At 42.4% G+C, this 24,654-nt stretch overlaps 1 protein-coding gene and 1 pseudogene across 1 annotated transcript; one reads left to right on the forward strand and one right to left on the reverse strand.

Moving 5' to 3' along the window:
* Window positions 1–5,660: 5,660 nt before the first annotated feature.
* Window positions 5,661–7,008, reverse strand: LOC140520028 (actin, cytoplasmic 1 pseudogene; annotated as a pseudogene).
* Window positions 7,009–8,957: 1,949 nt separating this feature from the next.
* LOC140521577 (interleukin-36 alpha-like) lies at window positions 8,958–20,344 on the forward strand. Its single transcript, XM_072636769.1, has 6 exons — window positions 8,958–9,142; window positions 10,061–10,113; window positions 11,623–11,640; window positions 13,856–13,963; window positions 15,893–16,029; window positions 18,606–20,344. The coding sequence occupies exons 2-6, from the start codon at window positions 10,080–10,082 to the stop codon at window positions 18,828–18,830; spliced, it is 522 nt and encodes a 173-aa protein (XP_072492870.1). The 5' UTR covers window positions 8,958–9,142; window positions 10,061–10,079; the 3' UTR covers window positions 18,831–20,344.
* The last annotated feature ends 4,310 nt before the right edge of the window (window positions 20,345–24,654 follow it).

Here is a 24,654-nt window from a genome sequence, read left to right on the forward strand (position 1 = left end):
GATATTGAACATGCACCCACATTCCTAGAAGCCTCCTCATCTAAATTTGTTTCATTTTCCTCACACATGTCTTCCTCCCAGGTGTCTGGGCCCCAAACAGGCCCCACAGATGCAAGAGTTGCATTCACTTTCCTGTTCTTACCTTTCCCCTTCTTTTTTTTCCTGTGCTACTCTTATAACTATCTTTCATGTTACCACCTAATACTTTTTAGCTTGCTCTTCTAAAGGAAAGCTCAGACACTGTATCATAGAAAGCTTCTCATACAAATAAACTAACTTGTTCTTCAGCTGAAGCTTTTCCTCCAGCAATTTGTCTCTACTTTTACATACAATACAATAGCATGTTAACAATGCTCATCCTCTTCTACATCCTCTTCTACATACTCCTGCCATTTCTTTCCCCAATTCTATTAGTATTCCTTGCAAGCATCTTTCTAAATCTCTGGGTTCTTCCTTCTGTAGCCTTGGTTTCCAGTTTTCACAAAGTCCTGTGCTTTTAGCCCATTCTCTCGCCAGGGAGTAATAAGGTAAATCCTCCCATTCTGGGATACCCATTTCCTTCCTTAGAACCTTCCTATCTCCAAGTAGAGGTTTTATATTTTGTAGTCCCATCCTCAGAGACATTTGTAGTACCAATGCAATACCCAAAGCAGTTAGTTATGGATATGCATGTGTATTTCCAGGGTAAATTTGCAAAATATAAATTCTCTTCCCCAAAGACAAAATCAAGACATTCATTCAAACACCAGAAAACGAAACCCATCATAGTAACAAAAGAAATTTATACACATTATCAATCATGGCCATTCCCAAGCCTTTCCTCTGTCAAGCCTCCCCACAAACAAGCTCCCTTAGGCAAAATGTCACCTTCTCTCACTTATACTAGCTACTCTGCCTCAGCTCTGCCTTCTCTCCCTTTCAGCTCCTCACTCTCTCTTCCTTCTACACCCTTCCTGCTTCACCCATTCAGCAAGCTCCTTCCACCATTGCTCCATGTGATTTAAGCTGTGGGCTGAACCAGAGATCAAAGCATGTCACATGGACCTATTAGGCAGCAGGGAAGATCTTCAAATTTCCTTAGCATTATAGTCACCAACCCACTAACCCTGAGTTCATTCATACCTTCTAGTTTATGTCCGTTTTCATTATATCTGCGCTTAATATGTGGCAGTACTGCTGTGGAATGTATCAGAAGTGAGATTTGAACTAGGTCTTCCTGATTGTGAAGCCCCTCTATCTGCCATTTTCTCTCTGAGGAAAGGTGCCTATAAATGGCATAAGTAGGTGCAAAAATAGAAAAAAAACACAAAATAAACACAAAATAAATTTGGGTGTGGGGACACATACCTCCTTCTGTGTTGTCTCCTTCATTAGTAAGGGAGCTTCTTGAGGACAGGGACTATCTTGCTTTTTTGTTTCTATTTTAGCACTTAGTATACCACACTATACATAATAAACACTTAATACAGCCTTCACTCATCCATTTATTCATTTACACCTGTTTCAGTGATAGCTGCTAGATTTTCTCTCTGATGTTTCTTGCTTTTCTTCTTCTGCCCTTTGGGATGCCAAGGCTGTCCCTCTCTGCATACATCACTCTTTTCTGCCATCTGCCCTGTCCAAATCCCTCTTAGATCACGTGGCCTTAGATCAAGTCCTCTGACCCCAAGTGGACATGGCAGGGTCGGCAGCAGCATCTGTGGTAGTGTGTTGACTAAGGGGCACAAGGAATCAGCCAGTACACACTGGACCCACCCAAGTGGGTGCAAGAGGGAGATAAAATGAATCCTTAATAAAGAGTCATCCTCTGAGAGATGGGTCCAAAAGATGTTCTATCATTCTCACATACGACAGGCCTGCATTGTTATCTCCATTTAACAGATGAGAACAATGAGTTTCAGAGGGATGAAGCGACTTGTTCAGGGTCACAGAGATACTCAGCCTCAGTTGTGGAATTTGGACTCCAGTCTCCCAACTCCCAAGTAGAATTCTCCCTTGTTGTTTCCTCATGATAATAATTGAGTAGCTAGGTGGTTCAGTGGTTAGAACACCAACCCTGGAGCCAGGAGGTCCTGAGTTCAAATCTGCCTTATGTTCTTAGTAGCTGTGTGACCCTGGGGCAGTCACTTAACCTCAATTGGGGAGAGAGAGAGAGAGGGAGGGAGGGAGGGAGAGAGAGAGTCTGTGTGTGTGCAGTTGTGGCCAGAGGACAGAGGAAATGCTTCTGTTTAAGGGTATCCAGGGAGTTAGTTCTGGGAACTACAGATTATTGAAACAGTTATAAGGATGAGAAAGGGACCCCTTTATGCCCTCCCATGGAAAGGAGGAAGCACCCATTTATGAAACATCTCCTATATACCAGATATTGTGTTAGGTGCTTTACAAATTTCTCATTTTATCCTCAAAATAACTCTAGGAGATAGGTGTAATTATCTCCATTTTACAGTTGAGGAAACCAAGGAAATCAGAGTTTGAATGACTTGCCCATTGTCTTGCAGTCTGTGTATTCAAGGCTAGACATGAACTCAGGTCTTCGTGACCTAAGGTTGCTTGTCCTTTGTCAAGGCCCAGAACTCATCACTGTGCTACCTAACTGTTCGGCTACAAAGGTCTAAAAAAAATCTTTTTGGGGAGAGGAAAGGGTCATGAAAGGCTATCTTTCCTCTACACCTCCACTTTCTTCCTGACTGGCTGCCCTCCTATTTTCTGGAATTCTGTGCTCCAAACTCCCACCTCCCATGGCTCCTTGCTAATTGTAATTGGGGTCTCCCTTCCTATAATGTCAGAAGTGAGAAACAACAGTCGTTCTGGTCAGAGAGGTGTCAGCTCCACCAAGCCCAGTTTTACCAGCATTTAATAGGCTCTTACTGTGTTCTGAGCATTGTGCTTAGTGCTGGAACTGTTAGACAGAAGGTGAAACAGACTCTGTCTCCTGGTGCTCATGTTCTCTTGAGGGCACAACATGCATTTAACCACAGCAGATGAGTCACAGGTGGCCCAGGAGTGCCATCACTATAGAAAGATAGAGTGGAGCAAGACTGTGAAGTTCATTGGATAAGAAGAAGCTGGAGGCTTGTCCAAAACCAGCTTCCTCCCACCTGGATTATTCCCCTTCATGGGAAGAGAGAAGAGATAGAACCTAGATGAGACCATCAACTAATAGGACTGGCTCTTTTTCCTGGATTGGAGGTAGGGATGACTTGGTGCAGAGCTTGAATTGTCTCATCCCCCATCCCTCCCAGGTCTCAGTCATCCTTCTGGTACCTCGAGGTTCTGATCACTCCATACATAGCTTATCCAAATCTTAGCAGGTGGGGGCAGGGCAAAGGCCTCCAGAGATTAGAAGCACCAGTCAGCTCTGTCCACCCATGAGATACATTTGATCTTGAACTCCTGCAGAACAAGGGCAATTTTTGCTTTTCTTTCCATCCCCAGATTTATCCACAACACCTGACACAAAGGAGGCCTGTAATCAGTGCTGACTGGTTTTGTAATAAGATGGACAATGAACTTTCCTGGTTGCTTACTTTTGGGATGCTGCAAAAATCAGTTCTGTAAAGACAAATTCAAAAGATGCCATCATTTGATTAACTCTAGAATGACTGGCATCTACTTGAATTTCTCATCTCTAGGTAAGTGTGTTTGGTGCTGGAAGCCCGGGAATTCATGGTTACAGAGTAGAGTGGAGGGGTATGACATTTAAAGATAAAGAGATGGAATGACAAAAACTATGAGTCAAGAAAGCATAGGACTTATTCAGGAGACATCTAGAAATCCAGTTTGCTTGGAGAGTAGCAGGGATGAGGAGGAGGGAATGGGAGGAGGTCAGACAACAAGTAGATTCATGACACACAGAGAGCCTTCAATGCTTGACTAAGCAGGCTGGGCTTCATGGCATAGATAATGGGGAAGTCTGGCATATTTTTAAGCCGTGGAGTGATATTCCCAGACCTATGTGGAATTAGTAAACTATCTAGCATGGAAGGGTAGGGTGCATTGATGACAATGGAGGGATGTGTGACAGAGATCTCCTAGAAGGTACTGTCCCTTCATGGTGAGTTCACTTCATGATTTTCCCTCTACACTCCATGTATATCACTGGGAGCTTGTGCTTACCAGAGGAACTAGGGAAACTGATCCTTCACGGACACCAAGGCACCTAGGGATTCTCCATGATTCCTGTGAATGAAAGGAAGATTCACCCTTCTTTGCTTCCTATTTCTATAACATCTCCATCCACAAGTCCTGTCCATTCCAATCTGCTCCTCCCTCTTTCCCAAAGAAGACATCAAAGTATCTTCTCCACCAGGAAAGGTCTTTCTCCTTAAGCTGAGAGTAAGGAGCTTCCAGCTCCCACTTATTCAGATAAGTAGATGACTAAGTGGAAAAAACACAGGACTGGGAATCAGGAAGACCAGTTCTAATCTATCCTCAGATACTTAGTAGCTATATGATCCTAGGCAAGTTACTTAACCCCTATCTCCCTCGATTTGCTCAACTATGAAATGGAGATAATAACACCTAACTCCCAAAATTGCTGTGGATATCAAATGGGATAATATTTGGTAGTACCTGGCATATAGTCAATAAATAATAAATAAATAAATGCTTCTTTCTTTCCTCTGTTTCCCTTTTTCACTTATCTCCTGGGAATGGGAATGAATCCCAGCCAGACTCTGGGAAGGCTGGGAAGATGGTGTTTCTTGATGTGAGATCCAGCTAGGCCCATGGGGTAATCAATCCCTTGCCAAGGATGATGAGCTGAATTCTGTGTGGAAACTTCTAGTCACAACATTGATCAGGGAGGGCTTTGGTGGGAGGGTTTCCTAGGAGAGGGCATTGAAGGACGGAGGGTGCAGAGGTCTTGGCAAGGTCCAGGAGGTATAGGAGGAGTGAATCCTAGAGAGAGATGGAAGGATAGAAAGCTAGGAGTCCCTGCCCCAACTGTGGCATGCCCCTTTGCCAGGGCCCAGGGGTCTGATGCCAGGTCTGCTGGGCAGTTTTTTCTTTAATGAGTGCACTTTTATTTGAACTGGTCTTAAGTCAGTGTACAGGTAAAGCTCCTCCCCTCCCCCAAGTACTGGCATGAATCTCATAAAACTCGCAGGAAGACTGTAAAGTCTTCATTCACATCTATGTTGGGGGCAGGGAGGGAATTTTGGGGGCTATTCAATATGACTGACAATTTAAAAAAAAGCAACATTAAGGCTGAAGATACAAAATTTTTTTTTAAAGGTTTGCATTAATTTACACGTAAAGCAATACTAGTACCTTCCCCTCTCCCCCTCGCCCCCCCTCCTCATCTGATTTTGTTACTTAGTGCCTTTGCTCTAGCAGAGGACCGCCTTCATGGAGGCTCATAACTTCGTAACAATGCATTATACAACATTTAGAATGACTATTAAAAAAACACAACAAACGTCCAATCAGAGTCCTGAAGACGCACTGGAGAACTTTGGGGATGTTTGCCTCCAGCATACTTAGACTGCTCATCACCTTTATTGTTTCAGTTTTTAAGTCCTGAGTCAAGTGCCAAAATCACAAGACAAAATAAAACAAAAAAAATAAAGCCATGCCAATCTCATCTGTTTTTTTGGGCAATTATCATGTCATACTCTTTTGACAAAAAAAAAACAATGAAAAAAACACAAACAGTCCATTTAGAAGCATTTGCAGTGGACAACGGAGGGCCCAAATTCATCATACTCCTGCTTGCTGATCCACATCAGCTGAAAGGTGGAAAGAGATGACAGGATGGAGCCTCCAGTCCAGACAGAGTATTAGTGCTCAGGTGGGACAGTGATCTTGATTTTCATTGTTCTGGGAGCTAGAGTTGTAAACTCCTTCTGCATCCTGTTGGCAATGCCTGGGCACATGGTGGTATCACCAGATAACACGGCATTGGCATATAAATCCTTAGGAATGTCAACATCACACTTCATGATTGAGTTGAAAGTAGTTTCATGGATTCCACAGGATTCCATACCTAAGAAAGATGGCTAGAAGAGGGCTTTTGGGCACCGGAAACTCTTGTTGCCAATGATGATAGCCTGACCATCAGGGAGCTCATAACTCTTTTCCAGATAGGAGCTAGATGCAGTAGTAGCCATCTCCCGCTCAAAGTCTAGGGTGACGTAACACAACTTCTCCTTGATGTCACCCACGATTTCCCTCTCAGCTGTGGTAGTGAAACTGTACCTTCTGTTAGTCAGGATCTTCATGAGGTAGTCTGTCAGATCACGGCCAGCCAGATCTAGATGGAGGATGGCATGGGGAAGGGCATAACCTTCATAGATGGGCACAGCGTGGATCACAGCATCACCAGAGTCCATCATGATACCAGTGGTTAGACCACAGGCATACAGGGACAGCACAGCCTGGATGGCAACATACATGTCTAGGGTGTTGAAGGTCTCAAATGTAATCTGAGTCATCTTTTCTCTGTTGGCTTTGGGGTTCAGGAGGACTTCTGTGAGTAGCACAGTGTGCTCTTCAGGGGCCACACGGAGCTCATTACAGAAAGTATGATGCTAGACCTTCTTCATGTCATCCCACTCTCTCTGGGCCTCATATCCCAGGAAGTTGTCTTTCTGACCCATAGCCACCATCACACCCTGATGTCTGGGGCACCCAACAATGGAGGGGAAGATGGCCCAAGGGGCATCGTCTCCTGCAAAGCCAGTTTTGCACATTCCAGAGCCATTGTCAATAACAAGAACATCAACATCATCATCGAACTTTGGAGTGACAAGTTTAAACCCTTAAGAAAGAGGAAGTGGTGCCACATCTGGTGGCAGGGGAGAGGAGAGTGCCTGCTGGGTGGAAAAGCTCACAGCTATCTCTGCTGGGCAATTTTGCCAAGTCCTGAGTTAGAGGGCACAAGTGCGGTGAAACCTTACCATCCTCACACTCCCTAGCTCTGTCTCCCTCTCTCTCCTCCCAACCCTGTGCTTGTTCCAGGTGCTAAAATTTCCATTTACAACTCACTTTCTTATTATACAGGTCCATGGGTCATACAGGCAATATAAGGTGACTATCCTTTTTTTGTTGCAATCAGGGATGTAGGTGGAGTGTGTGGTCATGTAGGGAGCCTCCCAGGATCTTTGTTGTATAAACCTTCTGTACCTAAGGCAATACTCTCTCCAAAACTACCAGTAAATGCTCTGTCACAAATCCAGCTCCTCCATCATTCTTGACTTCCTTACATCAACTGACACTTCTGACCACTCCCTCCCTCTAGACTGGACAGAATTAATCTCTCCACCCTGACTTTTCATGACTTAAATTTCTTCTGACTCTCCCATCTGGTCACGCCTTCCCAGTTTCCTTTGTTTGAATCATCATTTATTTTTCATTTCTATATCTGTGCATATACTCTAGTTTCCCTTGGCTCCTCTTCTGCCACAACCTTCTTTTTTTTGGTGAGATCCTCAACAACTGGTGTTTCAGTTCCCCTTCCTATGCAGATGACTCCTAGATCTCTATATCCAACCCTAATCTCTCTCCAATCAAGCCTTGTCCTTTCTGCCTCAATAACATTTGTGGGTTCATTTCCTCCTCCCTAATCACACAACTACTACCATAGTTCAGGCCTCATTTCCTCTTTCCTGCTTATTACAATTACCTACTATTTCATCTCCAGTCCCTCCTTTCCCCAATATATCCTCTAGGCAACTGCAAAATTGATATTTCTAAAGCACAGGCTTAACCATGGTTACTTCCTTATTCCAAAAGTTCTATTACTCTTGTGATAAAATACAAATGTCTCTGTTTTTTATCACTTAGAGATCTTCATCATGGCTCCTGATTCCTTTCCCATGCTTTATCATGCATTCCTCCACTGAACTTTACGGTCCAGATAAATGAGCTCACATGCTATTCCCTGTACATAGTATTGTACTCATCATCTCCTTAATTTCAGTGCATTTCCTCTGAGATCTCTCAATTTATTCCATCTGTAGCTTGTTTGCCCATAGTTGTTTACATGTTACTTCCCCCACTAGACTGGGAGGTTCTTGAGTACAGGGGCTGTCTTTTAGCCAATATCATTCACAGTTGATCATTGTACAATATTGCTGTTACTATGAACAATGTTTACCTGGCTCTGTTCACTTCACTCTGAATCAGTTCATGTAAGTTTTTCCTGAAATCATCCTACTTTTCATTATTTACAGCAAATAGTATTCCATCATAATCACACACCATAATTTGTTCAGCCATTCCCCAAATGATGAAAATTTCCTGAGTTTTCAATTTCTTGCCACCACAAAAAGAACTTCCATAAATATTTTTGTACATATAGAACTGTTTTCTTTTCTTTTTTCTCTTTTTTTTCATTCCTTTTCTTCTTTTGGAGATACAGCCCTAGTAGTGGTGTTGCTAGAACAAAAGATATACACATGGGCATAGTTCCAAATTTCTCTCCAAAATGGTTGGATCAGTTCACAACTCCATCACCACTGCACTACTATCCCTTTGCCTGCTATCCCCCCATGTCCTCCAACATTTATTGTTTTCCTTTTCTTCATATTCATCAACCTTATAGGTGTGAGGTGGTACCTCAGAGTTGTTTTAGTCTGCCTTTCTCTAATCAGTTTTATTTTAGAGTGAAATTTCGGGAGTAATTTATTTCATATAACTAGAGATAGCTTTGATTTCTTCATCTAAAAACTTCCTGTTCATATCCTTTGACTATTTATCAATTGGGAAATTACTCATATTCCTGTAAATTTGAACCAATTCTCTATACATTTGAGAAATGAGCTCTTTGTCAGAACTGCTGTAAAAAATATTCCCTACTTTCCTGCTAGGAAAATATCTTCTGGATAGATTCACAGGTATCTAGGGATTTTTTTCAAAGTAAAACGAAGGTGGAACCTTCAGGGCCCAGCCCAGTGCCTCCCACTGCTGCTGACCCAGCCCTCCCCACCTAGCCACCTCTTCAACATTGTCTGACATTCTTGGTAGCAGCTTCAGGAAGTTCTCCTTAAGTTGCAAGTTAGGAGGTTGTCCCAACCCAAGCTGCAGAACCACCTAGTTCTTAACTGGATAAAAAGCCAAGCAGCCCCAGAAAATCTCACTGGAAGTTAAAGAAACCATCACAACCCATAACTCAGGAAATTGGAGAGAGCAGTTGGACCAGGTACCTTTGATTCCTCCAGCAGCTGACGACTGTCTATGTCTGGATCTTTCTCTCACTGCTGTCCCTTGGGTTCAGGGGATAGGTGTGGATCTGAGTCTAAGTATTTCTATTATGAGAATGTTTTGCTTTTTGCTATGGGGTCCATTATGGCTTATGGGGGTAGCAGATTCTTTCCTGGTCACTGGGACTGGGCACTAATGGCTGAGGAACCAGTTTCAGTGTGAAAACTCTTAGGGTCACATTTGCCTAAGACAGGAAAGGTGTAACATTAGTGGGATCTTTGAATGGGATTATATTTCTGGTGTGTGGTCCCACCTGTTGTTCTGGGGGATATTGGAGGTTATGCCTGTGGTTCCAGGGAGACCTTGCTGAGGAAACTGAGTAGAATAATCAGGGATGCCAGGGAAGATGAGCTATCTGTGAATCTATTTTGTCCAGTAGCCATGACCTGCTGAACTATGGTCCAGGGGCCTTCCTCACCCTAGCACAGCTAAGTGGCACACTGGAGGGCTGTGCCTGGAGTCAAGAAAACCCAAGTTCAAATCTGATCTCAAACACTATTAGCTATTTGACCTTGAGGAAGTCACTTAATCTCTATCTGCATCAGTTTACTCAACTGAAAAATGAAAATAACTGTACTTACCTCCAATGGTTATAATAAGGATCAAGTGAGATAATATTTGTGAGAGACTTAGTACAATAACATTTGTAAAGTGCTTAGCCTGCTCCAGACTAGGTGGGAAAGAGAGGAAAAGGAACAAGCCTTTATTAGCTCTATTTATTAAGGTTCCTAAGGTTCCTTCCTCTCCCACACCTCTCTGGATAGAAGTGCTGAGGTGAAGTTGAGTATGGGGCTACACCTGGGTCTCACCCTGAAGAATATCCTACAGATCAATTACCTTCCATCTCCCTTTACAGGAGCAGAGAGAATCTAATCATGAATAGATGGAACGAAGATCCATATGGTCCAGGTAAGCAACAACATGGCGGGCAACATTGGGTCTGAGGCTGGTTAGCTGTGGGACAATGCCAAGAGCACCCACTGGTTTGGAAATTAGCGAACCTGGGTTCAGATTCTTCCTCTGATGCTTACTGCCTGTGTACTCTTGGGCAAATAATTTAATATCCCTGGGCTTCAGTTTCCTCAAAGAATAATAACTAGCATTTATACAGTGCCTATTACGTGCCCAGCAATGACCTATGTACTTTACAAGTATTATCTCATTTGAACCTCACAACAATTCTGGGAGATAGATGCTATTATTATCCTTATTTTATAATTGAGGAAACTGAGACAAATAGAAGTTAAGTGACTTGCCCAGGGTCACATAGCTGGTGTCTTAGGCTGGATTTTGCAAAATGGTTTGCACTTGATGGTCACTATGATCTTTGCAGCTTTGTACGCATGATCTGTGTCTACCTTGGAGAGGAGAAGGGTAAAGGTTATTGTGGGGTGATAAGTTTGCCCAGACTAGTTTTAGAGAATCCAGAAGTCATGCATATGAGAACACATGAGAGCCCTCTAAATTCTAACCAGTGTATGAAAGACACTTGTGTGTCCTGTTACATTTATTTCCACCTTCATCTGTGGTGGAGGTATCCTTATTCCCCCTGGCTGTTGGCATCTCTCCCTCCCCAAACTACTCCAAATTAAGTTTGTATATATTCTGTATCTCCTATATAGAAAGTTCTCACTTTACATAAATTAGCTCAAATTTGAATTTTCTCAGAGAATTCTGAAAGAAAAAAAACCCCAATGTTAACTTTACCTTACAGTACTCTGAACTCTCTCTCCTTGCTTCAGCTTGTTGGCTTGAGTGCTCTTTGGCCTCTCACCCTTCCTCCCCCACCAAAGACAAACACCCCCTAAAATGAAACCCTCTAAGAGAAAGCAGAAGGATGGATATAGCAGAGTCCCCCACCCCCTTGCTATGGGGGGTTGGGGGGCGGGGCTTAGCTTGAGAGCTCCTGTGCTAAGAGAGAAGATGTTTACCCCTATTTCCCCAACTGCCCTCCTGACTGTCTGCTATCTGATACAGCCTGTCTGTCTTCTCCTGTCTGTGTCCATCTGGCCCCTACATGTCCCCCCAGTCCCTCCCCCTGATCTTCCTCTATGTTCTGGCCCTGGTCCCTTCATGCTCCACCTCCTGTTCTTGCTTCTCTGTCCCTGTCCTTGAAGTGTGTGCTGACCCCTTCCTTCCACAGGAGGCAGCCTCCTTCACAGCTCCCTTTCTACCTCCATCTCTCCCTTCCTCACATCCCCACCTTCCTTAAGTCCCTGGCAAATTCATATTACTGCTGAAAAATTCACTGATATAAAGAGATTTCTCTACATATGTACATCTCCTCTATTAGAATTTAAACTGTTTGAGGGCTGGCATGGGATGTATTGTATAGCATGACTGCTTCTTCCTTGATTGATTGAAAGATATCATGTTCCCTGGAATATGGAAATAGTTTCTGCTTTCACTATTTTTCAGGTTTAATGGGAGCACAAGGTGAGACATAGCTATGCCCCCTCACCCTCCTCCCTGCATGCTTGTCTGGGCTCCTTGGGTGGGGCAAGGGGAAGCCTGTCCTAGGCTCATGCAGTTCCCTTCTGACACCAAGCCCTCCATGAATGGAGACATGATAGGTCCAGTTGTCCAGTTCTATGGTAATGATGAGTTGGGAGTGGAGAGAAAAGGTAAGTAAAGATACGTTTAGGGGGCAACCCTTGAATTCAAGTTTCCTGGTCCAAGTGAGCTACCTCTTGGCAGATGTGGGGAAGGCACTCTCATTGACATCACAAAGATCCTGGGGAATGGCAATGGTGCTGTGGGCCTGGAGAAAGGTAAGTGCCCTAATTTCCATCAACAGGAAAAGAATAGGATCTGCCCTGCCAACTATAGGCCAGTGAACTTGTCCTGGATTTCTACAAATTGTAGAGAGAACTATTCAAGCAATGCTTGAGGAACAGCTAGAGAAAGAGGCACTGATCACAGATTGTTAACATGGCTATAAGAGAAACAAGTCATGTGATTTTAAATTAATTTCCTTGTTTGATGGAGTAACTGGACTGAAAGATCGGGGGATGCCACAGATAAAATTCAACTGAATTTGGCAAAGCAATAAAGGATCTCATGCTATTGCAGTGGGGAAAAATAGAGAGGTATAGCCTTGAATATAGGACAATTAGAATTTAGATGGATTCAGGACTGGTTGGATGGCTGTACTCAGAGGATTCATTAATGCTTAGATAGATAAAGGCACATGCTTGGAGGTAGGAAGACCTGAGTTTAAATCCAGACTCAGACATTTACCAGATGTGTGAACCTAGGCAATTCACTTAACCTGATTTACCTTGGTTTCCCCATCCTTAAAATTAGTTGGAGAAGGAAATGGCAAACCACTCCAGTATTTTTGCCAAGAAAACTCCAAATTGTATCCTGAAGAGAAAGAAAGTCCAATTTTTTAAAGTGGCCTTGGAAGGTTCCCTCCACCCTAGTGGAGTGCCCCAGGGATCTGTTCTTGACCCTGGGCTGTTTAACATTCGTATCCATGATAGATGGGATTCTTCTCAAGCTTTGCTGATAAGAAGAGAGCCAAGAGGGATAGTCAGTACCCAGAAGTATAAAATCAGGTTTTAAAAGATCTTGGCAGGTTAGAACATCTCGTGCAAGAAAAGGGATAAAAGTAAAGTCCTACACTTAGGTTTAAAAGGTTGACTTAATCAGTACTAGATGGTGTTGTTAGCTAGCAGTTTGCCTGAAAAATACCTGGGTTTTTTGTTCAGTAAAGACGTTGATAAACTGGAGAGTACTCAGAGAAGGGAAGCCTGATTCAGTGTCTTGATATTGATAGCAGTGAGATTATTAGAGACAAATAGTCAGACAGATGTGCACGCGCGCGCACACACACACACACACACACACACACACCTGATGCGATATGGGGATGCTTTGAGAGAATCAGTCATAGCTTCCAGGAAGAATGAGGTAATTATGGCTCTATTCTCACACCTGGAAGGTTGTGTTCCTTTTGAGGCATAAAGGAGAACGTTGAGAAGCTAGAAGCAGCCAGATGCAGGCAGCTTGATGAGGGATAGGCCTCAAGTCCATCCCACATGAAGATGGTTTGCAGAGACTGGGGACATTTTGCTTGGAGAAAAGAAGAGTCAGTGGGGAAATGATCATTGTCTTTAAGTACTTAAAGCCAACCCTGTGGAGAGAGATTAGACCCATCTTGTTTGCCCCTGAAGACAAAACGAAGAAGAATGGGTACAATTTACAAAGAGGCAAATTTGGACTCATTGTCAAGAAAAACTTTCCAACAATTAGAGCTGTCCCCCAAAGTGGAACTGGGCTGTCTCCTGGTGTGGTGGGTCCCTCCTCATTAAAGATTTTCCTAAAAAAAAAAGAATGGCTATTTTCTAGATGTACTCAGTGTTTGGAAGTAGGTTGAATTAGATGGACTCTGAGTTTCCTTCCATTTCTGAAGTTCTGTAGTTCCCTCATGCACAACCATAACTTGTTGGTCATCACAGTAGGGATTTACATAGAGAGAGAAAGTGACTGTGTGTAGACTCAGTTGGGGCTGTATTCCATCAGAATCTGTCCATGCTTCTTCATGTACTGATAGAGAATTAGCAATTTCCTGGAAACCAACCCATTCAATCAGCTTTAATCCTGATCAACCAATGACATTTGCATTGTAACAATTTTCATTTGAAAGGTTTAGGGCAATCTTACTTCCTGACAATTCGTGACATCAATCAGCAAGTGTTGGTCCTTCAAGAGAAGACCCTCATAGCAGTTCCTGAGGATGAACATGTGACCCAAAGTGAGTAGGAAACTTGACCCTATTTTCTCTTTCTCTGAGGTAGTCTCATATTTTGGGTGACTCTCTCTTTACACTGTCCTCTAGGATAGATACCTGTAGCTCAACAAATTCCAGGGATGACTTGGGTAGTTATGAGCCATAAATGGTGAGAAAAGAGGAAATTCCTAAACCAGGCAGTGAAAGATGGTAAGGGAAAGGGTAGGTTGGCCTTTGTTAGATATAAACTGTGCTGTTCCATGAAGACAGAGACAAAAGAGCAGTAGAACAATGCTCTGGGAGCATGGAGGAAGGAGAGGAAATTCAGGTTGGATGATGTTTTGCTATCCAACTTGGGAGGGTTCTAATGCCAGGGAATTTTGGGAAGAATGGGGCTGGGGGAGGGGATAATAGGGGGAGAAGAGCAGAATGGAGCACCATGACAGAGCAAGGGGATTTGGCATAAGTTGCTGCCATCCGAGAGAGGTGGGGGCCTTCCTCCATTTGACATTCCTTTACAAGCAAACTAGGGTGGCACAATGGCTAGAGCAACCAACTTAGCATTAAGAAGAACTGTGTTAGATTCCTCCCTTGGACACTTAATACTTTTGTCACCTTGGGCAGCCATTAGATGTAAAGGAGTCATTCCTCATCGTTAAAATGAGGGGGTTAAATGTGATGGTCCATACAGTCTTTTCTAGGACCACGTCTATAACTTTATTGTTGTAAATTGAACTGGACCCCAGGGTGACAGGGAATATGTCAATGGATGAATCTGAAATCTGGAATACCCATTTCTAGGAATTTTGCCACTTTTGCTTTTGTGACAAGTAGTAGGATGGCTGTGGTTGGGTTATTCCTGCTTAGCTCTTTAATCTTCACAAGGGCTACCAGGCCACCTTTATATTTATCTGTTGCACATGAGATATCTGCTATCTGGAAGTACAAGGCTTTCTTGGTGTTCAAGATAAAAGTCACTTTTGCTAGGCATTCTGGGAGTAAATAGTCCTGCCTTGGAACAAGAGAGCAACAGTTAACATATTCTCATTCAGTTTATATTCAGTTCCACAAAATGTTAATTATATCAAAAATGATCATGTATAATGAATAAACATAAGTATTAAAATAAACAAATTAGGGATGTTTACCAATTAATTAAGTCAGAAGAATACATATGAGTCAGGGGTCTTTGGGATTTGGAAGTGAGTTGAAATCTTAGCTCGGCCAAGGAGTGACCTATCTCAACCAAGAGGTCTGCTCTGAGTAGTCTCTGAGAGTGCATCAATGAATATATATGTTGGGGTGCTAGCTCCTCCTGGGCATCTCCTATTTGCCCAAAATCAATCCCTTCTCTCTCATTCCACCTCTTTGCTTCTCTTTTTCTCTGCTACTCTAATTTTTCAACTAATCAAGAGTCATATCTCCTTCTTGTATACCATACACAGCATCACAGGACTATCTATCAGGTGACTGCCAAGCCTTCTTGTTTAGGGTATTACCTGAAGGGAAATCAGAGAAAGCATATTGCAGGTATGGCTGAAGCAACAGTCTAGGAAATAATTTTTTTTTTGTGAGGTCAGAGAATCCCTCCCCCTGGGATGCTTCTCGTGAGGACTGTGCTTCAGAGCTCAGGAGCTAGAATTCACGACAGGGATTCCAAAGTCCAAAGAACACATTGAATCAATATGAGGACAAGGCCACGGAGCTGATGACCTCTCTATCTAGGAATGAATGGAAAAATCTTATAGACCTCGGTACTTCCCTTCCCTTTCCTAGGCATTTCCAGATCTGTATCCTTAAAGCTCAAGTCTAATTGTGACATTTCCCTTCTCTTTTCTTTAGATGGATGATGCCCTCCTCCATCACCATCTTCTTTGTCAGAAATATATTCTTGTTCTTCTTAAATGTGCACAAATTTTCACCCTGCGTTGTCACTGATTCTTGTATTCTCAGTCTCACTGGCAACCACACCATGCCGAGATGAGTCTCTGGAAAAAGGCAAAGGCAATCCTATTTACTTGGGAACAGAAGGCCATAAACTATGTCTGTGCTGTGTAGAGAGTGAAGGGCAGCCCATACTGAAGTTGGAGGTGAGTTTCATAGTATCTCATAGAATTTCAGAATGGGAAAGGATTTCAGAGGTCACCTAGTCCATGCAATACTTGAATTAGAATCTCCTAGAAAGTATGACCAAGTAGTGGTCATTTGTGTGTTGTGTTGTGTGTTTGTCCTTTGTTGCCTAAGAAGACCATGCCATCAGAGAAATAATGACATGACTTGCACTTGACTTTGTTTTGAGTGAGGGAGGGCTGTACAGGTCACCATCCTCGCTTTTCCTCCAGAGTCATCTGAATCCAATGACCAGATATTCATCAGGATGACTGGAGATGACCCAGGATGAGGTAATTGGGGTTAAAGTCACACAAACTAGTGAGTGTCAAGTGTCTGTGGTAAGATTTGAACTTAGGTCCTCCTGACTAATGCACTGGTGCTCTATCCACTGCACCACCTAGCTGCCCCTGGGGTTGGGTTAGAAATTGGAAGAAGGAAAAGGTGGAGGAAGAAGGGGACAGTTATTTCCACATGAAATAGAGCAGGAAGAATCTTAAATGCCTGCCTGAAGATTTTTTAAATTTTATCCTTGAGATGATAAGAACAACTAAAGGCTAGAGCAGGGAACTATTCAGGTCTGTGCCTCAGAGAATATTTTAGCAGCTACAAGGCAAAGAAGATAGAGAGATAAGAGACTGGAAATAAGGAGACTTATAAGGAAGTTATTGTAATAATACCACAGAGAGGTGATGAAAGCCTGAACTATCCAGTATAGATAAAAATTTAGAGTGAGCTCTTGGATTTTGATAAATGAGCATTTGCCTTATTTTGCTCAAAACCAGGCAACTTCACCATGTCCTGGCCATTTACAGACCATACCTTCCTCCATATGATTTCTAGCTTTGTTTTATGCATTGTCTTCCTGCATTTGAATGTAAGCTCCTTGGGAGTAGGGACTACCTTACTTGTTGATACTTGTAATCTCAATACTTTGCATTGTGTCTGTCATGTGATAAACCCTTAATAAATGCATTTTCCCCTTCTTTCTGTCTCCCTTTCTCCATTTCTTGCTCTCTTTTTCCTTCCTTTCTTCCTTCCTTCCTTCCTTCCTTCCTTCCTTCCTTCCTTCCTTCCTTCCTTCCTTCCTTCCTTCCTTCCTTCCTTCTTTCCTTCCTTCCTGTCATTGCCTTTCAAAGCAGCTGTTTTCATTTTGGATAGCTTTAATCATTAGGTTGTTTTGCCTTAAAGTAATCCTGAATTTTGGCTGCAGTATTCACACTTTCTTCCTAGCTCCACTCTTTGAGACAAAGCAAAGGACATTTAAATCCTTTTTTTATATGAAAGACCATCTGACTCTTGAAAAAAAGGTATCATGTCCTCCATAGAGCTGTTCTCCTTCAAGCTAAACACCATCAATTTCTTCATCTTTTTCTTATATGGCATGATCTTGCCATCTTTCACCATCCTGTTCTCTCTTCTCTGGATATTTTCCAGTCTTAAAATTCTTATTGAAATGTGGTGCTCAGAATTGATGGGATGAAAAACATCAATTGAGCTTTTGATATGAGCCAAGCACTGTTCTAGGCACTGAGAATGCAAACAGAGAAGTCCTTATCGTTAAGGAGCTTATAGTCTAATGGAGAAGGTGCCATATGTAAAGGTAGGAAACTGGCATGCCCTTTCAAAGGCAATGGTAATGGTTAATGATAACTAGCATTTATGGAGCACTTTATGGATGTTATCTCATTTGATCCTGACAACAACCTTGTGAGGTAGGTGCTATTAATCATCCCCATTGTACACATGTGGAAATCGAGGCAACAAATGGTTAATTGAGTTGCCTAGTGTGCCCTAGCTAGCAAGTATCTGAGGTAGGATTTGAATTCAGGTCTTCCTTATCCAAGTTCAGTAGAATTTTGGGTTAATTTGATTAAAATACTTAGTGGAAAAAGTTACCAACCCCCCCCACCAAACTTCCAGCTGCATTAAAAGGGAAGATAATCCAGGAAGAGCTGGATGAGAGTCCAGTTGTACTCTGCTCCTTTCCTACATCATCTGGAGTATTGTATTCAATTTGGGGCACCATGGTTTAAAAAGGACATTGATAAAACAAAGAGTGCCCAAAGGAAGGTAATCAAAATAGTGGAGGGTCTTAATTCCTTGTCCCTTGTAGATTTGTTGATGGAACCTGGCATGCTCAGCCTGGAGAAGAAAAGATGGGGATGTGGGAAGGAGATTTTTTTCTGTCTTCAAGTGTCTGTCTTCAAGTATTTGAAGGGCCATCTCATGGAAGAGGGACTGGACATTCCATTGGACCTCAAAGGGCAGAACTAGGATCAATCAGTAGAATTTTCAAAGAGTCAGATTTGGGCTTAATGTAAGCATACCCTTCCTAACAATTACAGTTGTCTTACAGTTAGATGAACAGCCTCAAGAAGAGATGAATTCCCAGTCCTTGGAGATTTTCAGGTAGAGGCTGGATGACACTGAGACATATATTATAGTAGCGATATCTTTTGTGTATGAATTGAATTGGATGGCCATTAAGATCCCTTCCCATTCCCAAATTCTGAAATTCTATAACCCCATTGATGGACTTTTTCTTGTTTTTCAGGAGAGGGACATAATGGAATTATATCATACCCCCAAAGCAGAGAAATCTTTTGTATTTTACCAAAATGCAACTTACAACATTTCTACCTTTGAGTCGGCTGCCTATCCTGGATGGTTCATCTCTAGTTCAGTGGAGAAGCGGAAACCCATCACATTGACCAAGGATGTGGGAAAAGAAAATATAAATTTCTATTTTGACTCCAGCACTAAGCCTGTCCTGAACTGAGTAGCCTAAGTTCAACAACAGCCTTCCCTGCTTGCCCAGTAGACCACGTGCTCCAAAAATACTTCAGTATATATTAATCTTGTGCCTGTGTTGGGAGATATGAAATATGATTAGGATGTGTTTCTGCCTTCTAGAGTCTTAGCATTTAATACCACTGAGTTAAGTTAACTTATAGGCCAACTATTGCTGTCAGTAATATCGATGTCCTGGGTAACTGAGGCTTTTAGTATCTCAGCTCTTGAACTGTATCCAGCCAGTTTCCCTCACATTCCCCAAGGAGAAGTCACCCATCCAAACAGAGAGGAAGGCTGATAGCAGACATGGGGGACTTGGCCAGGTGGCACTTGGGAATGTTTGTCTTCTGAAATTTCTCTGAGGAGGTTGCTTTCCAGACCAGACCTGTCCTAGGTGCTGAAATTTTATGGCTGTTTCTCAGACCTAAAGTATTAGCACCAAGGATCATGAGAATTAAAAAAAATATTAAAGATGCTGTCTCCAATGGTCTCTGGATAGGAACTGATTGAGTTTGGCAGAATGTTAGGATTATTGGAAAAAGATAAGTTTGCATATACTCAAGCATAAAATAACTTGATCAAATATATAAATATGTATGTAACATATTTATATGCTTAGTACATCATTATATATGAGTATGTGATATATTTTATAGTTATTTAATATATAAAATACATACTTGATGGATTACACACACACACTCACACAGACGCAAGAATGTATGCATACCCTGACCAGGTTGCAGAGTATAGCTGGTAATGACACTGAATGAGATTCAAATGGCCTGGATTCATATTTCACCTGTGCCTCTTATTACCTGTTTGACTGTGGCCAAGTCACTCAACCTCCCCAGGTCTCTGTCTCCTCACCTATTAAATGAGACAATTGGGCTAGCTGGCCTCTGAGATCCCTTCCAGCTCTAAATCCAGGGTCCCATCATCCTAAGGCTGAATAAATGTTGGCAGGGGCTCTTAGGAAATAGGTGGAGTGAAGGTTGTTCATTTAGCATCGTAGACAAGGAGAACTGGGATGAACCTCTCACCTTGGAGATGAAGATGCAGGAATGTTGTGTCTCCCCTTAGCTCACACAGTTTGTTATAAAACAACTAGGATGAGAATCCAGAACTACTGATTCCAAATCCCTCCATCTCTACACCTGCACTTGTCTGTCTCCTTGAGTTATGAGTGGTTTGAAACACAATTCAGCACATCATGAAAAATTGTGTAGAGTCTGAAGACATAGGTATTGGTGAGGCATCCAAGTCGTGGTAGAATTTCTATCCAAGTGTCATAATCAGAGTGATCATTAGCTCTGGGCCAAGAGCATGTCTCGTAGATCTCACTGCCTTTTGTTACCTGGGTAAGAGAACTCATTTTCATCATCTGCCATCTCTTTGAAACCATGTATAGGAACAAATGGATGTGTGGGTGTATAAGAGATATTTAGTTTCTTGTGTTAGATTATGCCATGGTTATAAACGTTGTTCAGTTGTATCTGACTATTCACGAATTTGTATGGGGTTTTCTTGGCAAAGATGCTGGAGTGGTTTTCTGTTTCCTTCCCCAATGAATTAAGGCAAACATAAGTTAAGTGAGTTGTCCAGGGTCACACAGGTTGTGAGTGTTTGAGGCCTGATTGGAATTCAGGTCTTCCTGACTCCAGACCCAGTACTCTATCCACAATACCACCTAGCTGCCCAAGTTGTCAAAAAGGATACCTACTACAGGCAGGTTGTCAATTGCATAGCACTCTCCCCTTCTCTTCCCTCCTGGTCTCTGTCTAGGAATTACCAGTCAATCATCACTTTTAAAGCATTGTGACATATCACCATCCTTTGCATTTCAAAATGGTAGATCCATGGATGACTGTTCACATTCACTTTGACCTCAAATACATAAAGGGTCATTTAATATATCAGTAAAGATTAAGAAGCATTATATACATGTACCATAGCATCCAACATCCCAAACATTCCTCAGCTCTATCTCTTTCCCGGTAAAAACTCTCTTGGGGGTTGAAATATATTTTCTCCTCTTTCAGCTTACCATAGTTATGGGAGAGCCAGCACAAAGGTTCATCGAATTACCATAAGTCTCTCTTAAACCAATGAAGAGGGACTGAGACTTAGTCTGCTTCAAGGACAATAAGCATTTATTAACTACCTACTATGTGCAAGGCCCTGTTCTAATTGCTGGAGATAGACAAAATTGAATAGTTTTTTCCTTCAGGGACCTTCAAGCATGTAGATATAAAGGACAGTGGATTGTAGCAGGAGCCTTCGGTGATTCTTATTCACAGCTACATGTGCAAACAGGGCTACGTGGAATGGGAGGGGAAATGGAGAGAGAGGTGGGGGGGGGAGAGAGAGAGATAGAGAGAAAGAGAGAGAGGGAGAGGGAGAGGGAGTTGGAGCAAGAAAACAAAGGGAAAGAGAAAGAGGAAGGGAGGAGAGAGAGGATCAGAGAGAGAGAGTGTAAGGGGTTTGGAACTCTCGGGTTTCAGAGTCATGGTGTCCTCGGGAGAAATCTTTTGGGAGGTCATGTCCTTGCATGACTTACATGATGGACCACCCTTAAGCAATAACCGACCTTCAGCAATTATGTTGAGCAAGAGTAGCAACAGCCAAGCACTTAAGCTCAGCACACAGTGTATAGAAGCTTCTTGCATGCATGGAAGTAGAATGCCTATATATACTCTGAGCTAGCTGAGAATAAACGGAGTTCATACCATCCTTGCACCCGCCTCATTCATTCATGCCAGGAAGCAAGATCTCATGCAGGCATGGATCTTTGGGGGACTCTGCAAGAGAGGGAGGCAGGGAGGGAAGGAGGGAAAGAGAGATGGAGGAAGGGTGGGGAAAGGAAGGAAGGTGAAAGGGAGGAGGCAGAGGGAGGAAAGGAGAGAGATGAAAAGACAGACTTGTCTACTTTGACCCAGGTCAGACCCAAACTTTAAACCTTCAGAGAGACACTAATACCTTCCATTTGTAAAATTATAAAGTTCTTATAATGATGATGATGATGATGATGATGATGATGATGATGATGATGATGATGACGATAATGAGAGAGTTGAAAAGTCCTTAGTGGTTATTTAATCCATATCCCAAAAGAATTCCCACTGCAACACCCCTGAGAAGTGATTATCCAGTCTTCTGGACAAAACCGTTTCCTAGTGAATGCCAGAAAATGAAAGGAGGGAGTGGGGGTGGGGGAGATGGAGAGAGAGAGAGAGAGAAGGAGAGAGAGAGAGAGAGAAAGAGAGAGAGAGAGAGAGAGAGACAGAGACAGAGACAGAGACAGAGATGCGGGAACTGAGGCAAACAGGGTTAAGTAACTAGCCCAGAGTCACACAGCTAGGCAGTGTCTAATGCTGGATTTGAACTCAGTAAGATGAGTCTTTCTGACTCTAGGTTTGGCACTCTAACCACTGTGCCATCTAGCTGTCCTAAATTCTTCAAACTATCAGTCAAACGGACATTTCCAAAGTATTCCAATGGACTCTTAAAGATGTTATAGAAGTATCTGTAGTGACTGTTGGAGCCCAGACTGAATTAGGTGCCACAATACAAAGATACGGTGAGGTGGCTAGAATTATAAACCATAATTGTATTAATTGTCTTTTTAAAAGATAGAAGAAATTTCCTTATTAAAAATACTGACTTTAAATTATCTTCAGTAAATAAATAAATAAATAATTTTTAATGGTGCTGGAACATCGCAACAGAATAAACCTGTTGCCCACAATCACAAGTCTTAACACTGATCCATAAAAAATTAAGAATCTTTAATAGATGTTACTATATTGAATATTCCTCCTCTCCAAACTATGTTGATTGAAAACTCTTACAAAATATAGATGACTAGAGGAAGAAATCTAAGTTGCATGAGAAAAACTACTTATAATTCTTTAAAAGACATAGTCACTACCACCCCCTCTAGCTCTTATTACAGAATCTCCTGTGCTTCTTAGACAAACTCTTAGAAAAATGCTATACGTCTTGCTTCTCTTCCTTTTCTCTCATTCGCTCAACTCTTGGCACTCCAATTTTTGAACATATTTCACTGAAGCCACTCTCTCCAGTTACTAATGTTCTCCGTGATCTTTTCTCAATCCTCACCCCTCTGAACTTTTGCTGAAGGACATCACCCCCTCCGTTATTCATTTTCATCTTCTTCAACCTTAGTCTACCAAAGTCCCATTCCAGATCTACTTTCCTCTTCCATCATGTCTCCTGCAACACCTCCTCTATAAATGACAAACTTCCTCTTGACTGAAATTCCTCTCTCTGTCTCCCCCTGTCTCCCTCCCTCCCTCTCTGTCTCTCTGTCTCTGTCTCTGTCTCTCTGTCTCTGTCTCTCCTCTCTCTGTCTCTGTCTCTCCTCTCTCTGTCTCTCTCTGTCTCTGTCTCTGTCTCTGTCTCTCTCTCTCTCTCTCTCTCTCTCTTTCTCTCCCTACTTCTATTTTCTGGCATGCACTGAGACTTGGCTCTGACCAGAAGACTCCACATCCCTGGCTACCCTTTCCACTACTGCTTGAAATTTCTTTCTTACAGATTGCCCCTGTCATCGCTCCTTACTTAACTCGTCTCAAGGGGAATACTTCTTGTTCACATTGCCACTTTCAGAATCTCCTCCTAAGGCCATTACCCAGCTCCTCTGCTCCTTTGAGGTTTGTACTACCTACATTTATCACTCCACTCATCTTGGTAAAGTTATTTTTCACCCAGGCCCCAGTATTCACCCAACCTTCTCAATGAGTTCGGTACCTGGCTCACAGTCTCCTCTCTATCTCAGTGTCTGCTCCCATACTCGAGTCTTCAATATATGTGTTAAAGTTTAGTCAAGTACCCAAATTGCTCAGTTCCTCATTGTATTCAGCTCCCACGACCTAGTCCTCTGTGCTACCTAAGATACATGCAGAGATGGTCATACCCTTGATCTTACCATTACCCACAAGTGTTTCTCTTTCAAGCTCATGAATTCCAAAATTTCTTCATATGATCATATTTTATCATGCCATCTCCCTTTAAGCCTTACAACTCCTTACCCTGTTCTTTGTCCCTCTTCTGGCCTCTAGTTCACCTTGAACAGGCGATACCCTTTTCTCTTTTACTTCTTAACCCTTTGGTGAACTACTTCAACTATATATTATCTTTACTCTCAAATCTTGTTGTGACAACATCTACTAGACCCTGACAAACTCTAATCTTCTCATACTGACAGAAACCTCTTCCTTTGCTTCTACTCACATGCTACAGAACAAGAAGGAAGTCAGAAAACCTTACTGACTGAGTCTACACTTAACTTCAACTGGACCCTCACTGAAGCAGGGCAATCTTTCTGCTAATGGCTAACCAAACCTAGTTCATTCACCACAACAGCAATTCCAAACTTCTCTTTATCAAGAGGAGTTCTAGCCTCTCACCTACCCACCCCATCTCTTGTCCATGTTATCCTTAAAAAACTCAACCCAGCATTCTTATTAGATCCCATCATCTCTAATTGTTATTGTTTCATATTTCTCCTCCCCTTCTCACTTGAATTTCTCATGAAAGCTGTATATAAGATGCATCCATTTCCTCTTTTCACTCCCTCCTAAACTCTCTTGAGTATGGCTTCCAACTTCATCCTTCATTAGAAATTATTCTCTCCAAAGCTGCCAATGATTTCTGAATTTTTGAATCTCATGGCCTCTTGTCAACCTTCATTCTTCTTGAACTTTCTGAATTATTGTACAGCATTGTTCACCTTTTTGTCCTTGATACTCTCTCCCTTCTGAATTTTTCATGATATTGTTCACTCTTGG

Source organism: Notamacropus eugenii, chromosome 1, assembly GCF_028372415.1.
Source record: "Notamacropus eugenii isolate mMacEug1 chromosome 1, mMacEug1.pri_v2, whole genome shotgun sequence".
NCBI lineage: Eukaryota > Metazoa > Chordata > Mammalia > Diprotodontia > Macropodidae > Notamacropus > Notamacropus eugenii.

Excerpts from the sequence above, each read along its gene's own strand:
- LOC140521577 (XM_072636769.1), top strand. The coding sequence starts at position 10,080 with ATGAATAGATGGAACGAAGATCCATATGGTCCAG. Across the intron at positions 13,964-15,892 it reads GGATGAACATGTGACCCAAA|TCTCACTGGCAACCACACCA; the intron begins GTGAGTAGGAAA and ends TTGTATTCTCAG. Across the intron at positions 16,030-18,605 it reads AGCCCATACTGAAGTTGGAG|GAGAGGGACATAATGGAATT; the intron begins GTGAGTTTCATA and ends CTTGTTTTTCAG.